General features: G+C 35.8%; 2 protein-coding genes across 2 annotated transcripts; both read left to right on the top strand.

Moving 5' to 3' along the window:
* The first annotated feature begins 629 nt into the window (after nucleotides 1-629).
* LOC144837923 (uncharacterized) lies at nucleotides 630-6,533 on the top strand. The gene is made up of 4 exons (XM_078693253.1): nucleotides 630-711; nucleotides 983-1,039; nucleotides 5,310-5,852; nucleotides 6,076-6,533. Exons 1-4 carry the CDS (start codon nucleotides 690-692, stop codon nucleotides 6,120-6,122), a joined length of 669 nt encoding a protein of 222 aa, XP_078549379.1. The 5' UTR covers nucleotides 630-689; the 3' UTR covers nucleotides 6,123-6,533.
* Nucleotides 1,365-2,123, top strand: LOC144837172 (uncharacterized; the record flags this gene model as incomplete). Its single annotated transcript, XM_078692187.1, has 1 exon — nucleotides 1,365-2,123. A coding segment is annotated over one exon (759 nt), but the record flags the coding sequence as incomplete, so codon positions are not given.
* Nucleotides 6,534-8,316: the final 1,783 nt, after the last annotated feature.

The following is an 8,316-nucleotide window of genomic DNA, read 5'->3' as shown; positions in this document are numbered from 1 at the left end:
TACTATCAGAATCATTATTGATAATCTATACATTGTTACAACATGCTGCTATTAGCTGTGATATCTTCATTCCTCTTACCAGTAGTAGTACTATCAGAATCATTATTGATAATCTATACATTGTTACAACATGCTGCTATTAGCTGTGATATCTTCATTCCTCTTACCAGTAGTAGTACTATCAGAATCATTATTGATAATCTATACATTGTTACAACATGCTGCTATTAGCTGTGATATCTTCATTCCTCTTACCAGTAGTAGTACTATCAGAATCATTATTGATAATCTATACATTGTTACAACATGCTGCTATTAGCTGTGATATCTTCATTCCTCTTACCAGTAGTAGTACTATCAGAATCATTATTGATAATCTATACATTGTTACAACATGCTGTTATTAGCTGTGATATCTTTATTCCTCTTACCAGTAGTAGTACTAGTAGAATCATTATTGATAATCTCTACTTAGTTAAAATATTAAAATATTAACAATCTATTGTTAATGTCAAGATAGTTAAAATTAAAAAATGTGAATGTTGGAGGTTCAATATTGTAAAACTATTTATTTTTTTTATTTGACAAGAGTTTAATATGTTGGCTATTAAGTTTGAATCTCACTAGGATGCAACACAAGAATGTAGGCACAACAAGTAATTTGACCAATGACAAGTGAATAAGCTCAGATGAGCTGTGCATTGCATCTTGGTGTGCATCCATGAGATACTTTGCTAATGTTCATGTGATGTGCCCACATATGGACATGATGATGTCATATCAATACCATATTTGGGCATATCACTCATATTTGGGCACATCACACTTTATTTGTTAAACAAGTTTGATAGTGTAAACAGAGCTTTAGTAATGCACTACTTTCCTAATGATCAAATCTCGATCATCCTGTGTGGAAGTGCCATGTATATAAACAAATCCTAACATACTTTAAACATATACTTCTCATTTTTATCATTTTTAGGCAGTAGTGACGAGGATGAAAGAGAAGGAACATCACGGAGTCACCAACAAAGTGAAGGTAAGATACTAGTAGATAAAGATAGTGATATTGTGGAACAATATTCCTGATCCTATTAAAAATGCATCCACTATCTATTTCAAAACCCATCTTTTTTCTTTGTAATTTCTTTCTGTTTCTTCTCTCAGCGCTTTAGAACAATCTTTTGATTGTATAAGCGCTTTATAAATCGAACAACACACACACACACATAATGATGATGAACAAGATTATAATAATTTTAAATTAAAAAGTTGGTTATAATGATGATGATAATATACTCTCTCTAAAATTTATGATCATATTATTATAGCACCAAAAATATAAATAATATATATATATAAAATTGCCGCCTTTTTGGCCGAATGACCCACTTATTTGGTTTGCGCAAGTGGAGGCTCAGTTTGTTACCAGAGGAATTACGGCTGAGGAAACAAAGTATTCGTATATAATTGCTTCTTTGCCGCCTAATATCGCACAGGGGGTTCAAGATTTATTGCTAAGCCCTCCATACCAGAGACCATATATCCATTTGAAATCGGAATTGGTTAAAAGGACATCCGTGTCGGAGCAAAAGCGTCTTCATCAGTTGTTAACAACGGAAAAATTAGGTGATCACAAGCCTAGTCAGTTACTACGCAAGATGTACCAATTGCTGGGGGATCGTGATTTAGAGACATCCATCCTGAAACAGTTGTTTGTGCAAAAATTGCCTACTAATGTTAAATTGATATTAGCGTCCACCCGTGAGGATATGGACCTTTCAGATCTGGCAGCGTTGGCCGATAAAATTTTGGAAGTTTCTCCACCACCACCTACTATTGCCACGACAATTAAGGATACGGGTGCACGCGCAACGTCAGACGAATTACGAGAATTGAGAGCTGAAGTTAGTAAGCTGACCAGCCTCGTTTCTTCCTTGGCGAAACAAGTCAGAGGCAGAAGCCGTAGTAAACAACGTGAAAGCCGAAAACGCTCGCCCTCTGCTACATTTAATGATGGTTTATGCTGGTATCATCATCGATATGGTAACAAGGCACATAAATGTAATTCACCATGCTCTTTTTCCTCACAGAAGGCGGGAAACGACCAAGCCAGCGACTAGAGACGGAGACAGCTGCTGGCGTTGGTGAAGGTAGTCGTCTATTTTTTATTTCTGATCGTACTTCAGGACTTAGATTCTTAGTTGACACTGGAGCGGAGGTTAGCGTGTTACCTCCATCAATAACAGACAAGTTGCACCAAGCAGTAAACAAATCTACAATATCTACTTATGGGGAGCGTTCCTTAACAGTTGATTTTGGATTTCGACGCACGTATAGGTGGATATTTACTGTTGCTGATGTGCCTAATGCAATTATTGGGGCCGACTTTTTACGACGTTTTGGTTTAATTGTGGACTTAAAAAATCGCAAGCTTTTCGATGCTACTACTAGTATCAGTGTCAAGGGAATAGAATGTACCCTAGCATAACTTAGTCCGGTCTTTCCGACCCCAAAAGTAAATCCTCGTTTTCAGGAAATATTAAACAAATATAAAACGATTACCAAACCATGTTTTCGTAATGGAAGCGTGAAACATAACGTTACACATCAGATAAATACAAATGGGTTGCCAGTTTGTGCCAGACCTCGCCGACTGTCTTCTGAGAAATTGAAAATTGCACGGGCTGAATTTGATCATATGTTACAATTAGGAATTATACGGCCCTCAGATAGTAACTGGTCGTCGCCGCTACACATGGTGCCTAAAGGAACAACAGGTGATTGGAGATTTGGGATACAGCCATTGCGTTGCGTTGGACGGGAATTACTAGCTACCTATCTTGCAGTTAAGCATTTTCGCCACGTTTTAGAAGCTAGAACATTTTATATATTAACTGACCATAAACCTTTAACACACGCATTACGTTCCAGCGCAGATCGATATTCGCCGCGAGAGATACGTCACTTAGACTACGTCTCACAGTTTACCATGGACATTCGACACGTCAAGGGTAGCGAGAATACCGTAGCAGACGCACTGTCACGTGTGGACTTGAATGCAGTGTCAGCTTCATCGCAGCTTTCTATTGATTATGACGTCATGGCTAGGCACCAGCAAAAAGATGCGGAGTTGCTCGAACATCAGCATAAGTCTGTTTTCAAGTTGAGAGACGTACCGATAGCGACTAGCGGCGGTACTATTGTATGCGATGTCACTACTGGTAATCATAGACCATTCGTGCCCAAAGGTATTCGTAGGTTAGTGTTTGACTCTTTGCATTCACTTTCTCATCCAGGGATTCGAGCTTCACTAAAATTAATCGCTTCACGGTATGTTTGGCCTGGTATGAACAGTGATGTGCGGACATGGGCTAACTGTTGTTTAAAATGCCAGAAGAATAAGGTTCATCGCCACACTGTAACACCATTAGGTACGTTTGCGACGCCCGACATAAGATTCGACCACGTCCACATAGACTTGGTAGGACCACTACCTTCATCAGATGGTTATACTTACCTACTTACATGTATCGATCGCTTTACAAGATGGCCAGAGGCCATATCAATCACCAATATTACCACTGAAACTGTAGCCAAAGCGTTTGTCACTGTTTGGGTATCCAGATTCGGCGCGCCATCCACCATCACTACAGACCGTGGTCGTCAGTTCGAATCGGCACTATTCACCGCCCTATCTAACATGTTGGGCACAAAACGCATTCGAACAACATCTTACCATCCTATGTCAAATGGATTAGTTGAACGTTTTCACCGCCAACTAAAGGTTTCGCTTAAGGCTCAAGATGATCCTCAGAAGTGGAGTGAAACTTTACCTCTAGTTCTTCTTGATCTCCGGACAGCGGTCAAAGTTGATTTAGGCTGTTCTTCATCGGAACTTGTGTATGGAGCAACCCTGAAACTTCCAGGGCAGTTTGTCGCGCCTACTGATATCGCCTCACATGAACCTGCGAATTACGTACATAGATTGCAAAGACACATGCAGAATATTCGACCAGTGCCAACACGAGCGAATCAACGCACCGCACAAATCCACGACGATTTGCGTGAATGTACTCGCGTGTTTGTTCGTTGCCATAGCGTAAAGAAACCTCTTCAGTCTCCTTACAATGGGCCATTTAAAGTTTTAAACAGAACTGACAAATACTTTGTTTTGAGCATCGCAGGTAAACATGAAACTGTTAGTTAGCTATTAACAACTTTCCAGAATCGTCAAGGCAACCGGAAGCAGGGCTTTCCCCAACCGCAAGTGCTATTCCAGTCGCACCTCCGCCACGGCAAACGCGTAGTGGACGACATGTACACTGGCCATGTAAGCTTGCAGATTATGATTGCGGTTGAAGAAATTCTGTTATTTTATTGTGCTGGAAGTTTTATACTAGAAACATTTTTTTTATTCATCGCTTGCTAACATTTCATTTGCGATCTAGAGGGGAGCTGATGTAGAGGCAATTTGCATATGTGTTAGCAGGTGTAACGAACGGCATGCAAACCTTTTTATTCTTTGTCTCTCTCTCTCAACTACCGACCGTCGAACAAGCAGGACGTATATGTTTTACTTACCGTTATTTGTTAACTCAAGGAACTTTGCGTATCCTGTACATGTACAGAAGAAACTATATTATCGGAATATATTATGTGTATATAATTACTGAGCCAAGTATAAAAAGTTACTAATGATATTTGGACCCAATGCATGCTCTCACAACACAGTATAGTGAGTAAGTTGGATCTCACTAAACTAGCATTAACACAAACGCATAAAATCAACAGTTCAATTGAGAAATAGTTTTACAGCAATGCATTAATCTTTGTTGGGAACACATTGGGAAAGCAAAACCGAGGACATGCCTCTACCCGCCCGTGGCTTACGTACCAGCCTAGCTATGGCTGCCTTCAGCCAACTACTGTCAAGTCCTTAATTTTAATTGTTTAATATACCAAAACTTGCCACATATAGCCAAGTCTAGAATGACACACATGTGACTGTCAATTTTTCCAGAATTTACAATATCAAGTTTTCCAAAGTTTACAGTAGTTTGATATTTATTATTGAACTTGATCTGAACCTGACATAATTCCACAATATTTTTATTTTGAAATAGTAGAGTGGAGAGAGAACATAACACAAATTTAACATTTACCTCAATTACTTTTTAATTTGTTTAATTTTTTTATGCTTTTACATTTTGTTGATAGTCTATACTTATAATTAAACAAACAAATTATTTTCATTTTGGAAACAATAATAAAAAATAATAATAAATGTGCTATAATTTTATTTGCAGACAGGAACACAATTGCAGAATCGAAAACTTGCGACAATTTCCAAGATCTAAAAGCTGGTCTCAGTGGATGCTTTGACGGTGAAAAATACCGTTGGCTAAGATTCCTACTATTTTCTCACTTGAGTGTCAGTGAAATTAAAAATCCACATTGCAATGGACATGAATTGCTCAATGCACTTGAAGACAAAGGTTTAATCTCACCAACCAATGTTAACTTGCTGTTAGAGGTTACGAAAACATCTGAAATAGCACAGGCCAAAGATCTTGTATCAAAGTATATGACAGACAACAACATTCAGAATAGACATACTGATAGAACCAAGTTGTCATCTTACAGAAAGCGACTGTTTAAGGCCCTGAATCAAGTTGGCCCAGATGCATTACGTAATGTTACTGCTTACTATAAATTGACAAAATATTACTTCTCCAATGTATGGGATGCAGTTCTCTATCTGGAGATTGATAAACAATTAGTAGATGATTTAGACAAAATAAATCGGTTTGCAGAACGTCTTAGCACAACAGCAAGTAACATACTACTTGGTATGTATTTCTACTTTATATTGTATTAAGTTATTTGTAATATTATTGAATCTTTCATTTTTAAACAGTTTAAGTAATTATCATATTTATGATGCTAATCTACTGAATTTATTACAGTGGAAAATATTGTGTTTTATCAATTTATATTTATTATTCATAATCTTAAAACAACAATTACAATTTCCACAATAATCATGATTGATACTGTTTTTCATTCGTATAGATCTCTCAGAGGATGATGAAGACTTAGTAACAGACTTAGCCCAATGATGCAATAAACATGGACATTCTATTCATACAAATGTTAGACGACGTTAAAGTGTTGTAAACTGGTACCAGTACAATCTACCAGTTAACTCTTTTATCTGCCAATTGAGTAGTGATTTGGTTGTGATGTAATGTTAGCGTGTCATACCTCAATGTACAATAGCGTAGGTACCCTGGTATCCCAGGATTAAAACACACTAATTATTGTCTGTGGTGTTTTCTGTCCAAAAAAAAATATCTGTCCCCTTATAATAAGATTACATCAACCATTTGGCACTCTCAAACGTGTCCCTGTCCCTTTAATAGGGGTGTCCCCTGATTAGGAGTTTGCTGTAGTGTTAAAACATATATTTCCCCTCGTTTTATGAGAAAGTGTCCCCTGAATAGGGGTGTCCTAAAGAAGAGGTTTACTCCAGTAGTAAAGCGTAGGGGTGTGTCCCCTGAATAGGGGTGTTATAAAGAAGAGGTTTACTCCAGTAGTAAAGCGTAGGGATGTGTCCCCTGAATGGGGGTGTCATAAAGAAGAGGTTTACTCCAGTAGTAAAGAGGAGGGGTGTGTCCCCTGAATAGGGGTGTGTCCCCTGAATAGGGGTGTCCTAAACAAGGGTTTTACTCCAGTAGTAAAGAGGAGGGGTATGTCCCCTGAATAGGGGTGTCATAAAGAAGAGGTTTACTCCAGTAGTAAAGAGGAGGGGTTCTACTGTTGAAAGATTTATTATGAGATTTCAGTGTACTAAACGGTACATGAATGTTAGTAACAAAAAAAAGATGACAAAACAAATAACAATACTGGAATATTACAAAAAATAACAGTAGGCCTACAAAGATTTTTTATAAGATTTCAGTGTACTAAATGGTACATGAATGTTAGTAACAAAAAAAAGATGACAAAACAAAATAACAATACTGGAATATTACAAAAAATAACAGTAGGCCTACAAAGATTGTTTATAAGATTTCAGTGTACTAAATGGTACATGAATGTTAGTAACAAAAAAAAGATGACAAAACAAATAACAATACTGGAATATATACCAAAAATAACAGTAGGCCTACAAAGATTTTTTATAAGATTTCAGTGTACTAAATGGTACATGAATGTTAGTAACAAAAAAAAGATGACAAAACAAAATAACAATACTGGAATATTTACCAAAAATAACAGTAGGCCTACAAAGATTTATTATAAGATTTCAGTGTACTAAACGGTACATGAATGTTAGTAACAAAAGAAAGACTACAAAACAAAATAACAATACTGGAATATTACAAAAAATAACAGTAGGCCTACAAAGATTTATTATAAGATTTCAGTGTACTAAATAACAGTAGGCCTACAAGCATGTGGGTATAAAACATTGCTAATGTTCCTGTTGCAGGCATTACATATTGCTATATTTAGAGATAAGACCATTTTAACCGGTTTTATATTTTGTTGTGCGTTTATATTAGAGTATCTAGGTTGAGATTACAAGAAAATTATTTTTAAATAAGAATTGATTTAAGTAAGAAGAATATGTGCTACCCCAGACCATAAACAAATAATGGATTAATAAATGAGTTGTAGATTATAATTAGGATGTCTTGAGGAACAAAATATCTCAACTTAAATATTATATGACTATTTATTTTCTTACATTTTGGACATAAACTATCAATAGTATATTTGCATGAAAAAAAATTATCAAACAAGCCTTTATCATTTATTACATTCTCTCCAATTAAGATACAATTTTGTTTAAATGTTTCTTCTGTTTTGAAAAATAATCCAAAGGTCAAAGTCACATTCCACTCTTGATTCCCTCTTTTATAAAAAAAAAAATTATTTCCCTTCAAGGAATTCAGCCTTGCTTGTCAAATGAAACAACAACATTGATTTCAGGATTTTTGTAAAATAAAGTCTTTTACAAATTTCAGTTTTTTTACCGTTCCAAATTCTATTATTGATTTTATAAAAAGAAAATTAGACTGTTTAGTTTGCCTCAATGCTTAAATCTAATGAATTGTTTATACTGTTACATTTTTCTGTACAGTACTAAATACATTTTTAAATTTTGAACATGAATGAATTTTATTAAATGAAATGTTTTATATTTTGATTTGTTTTCACTTTTAATTCAATTTTGTAAATTAAAGCTCAATTCAGTATGTTGCTATGTTTTCATGTTTTTCATATTTTTTAATAAATACTAACGAA

The sequence above is a fragment of the Antedon bifida genome, chromosome 3 (genome assembly GCF_963402885.1).
Source record: "Antedon bifida chromosome 3, ecAntBifi1.1, whole genome shotgun sequence".
NCBI lineage: Eukaryota > Metazoa > Echinodermata > Crinoidea > Comatulida > Antedonidae > Antedon > Antedon bifida.
Note: the sequence above shows the minus strand (reverse complement) of the source record. Positions and strands in the feature narration are given on the sequence as shown.

Excerpts from the sequence above, each read along its gene's own strand:
- LOC144837923 (XM_078693253.1), top strand. The coding sequence starts at position 690 with ATGAGCTGTGCATTGCATCTTG. Across the intron at positions 712-982 it reads GAGCTGTGCATTGCATCTTG|GCAGTAGTGACGAGGATGAA; the intron begins GTGTGCATCCAT and ends TATCATTTTTAG. Across the intron at positions 1,040-5,309 it reads GAGTCACCAACAAAGTGAAG|ACAGGAACACAATTGCAGAA; the intron begins GTAAGATACTAG and ends TTTTATTTGCAG.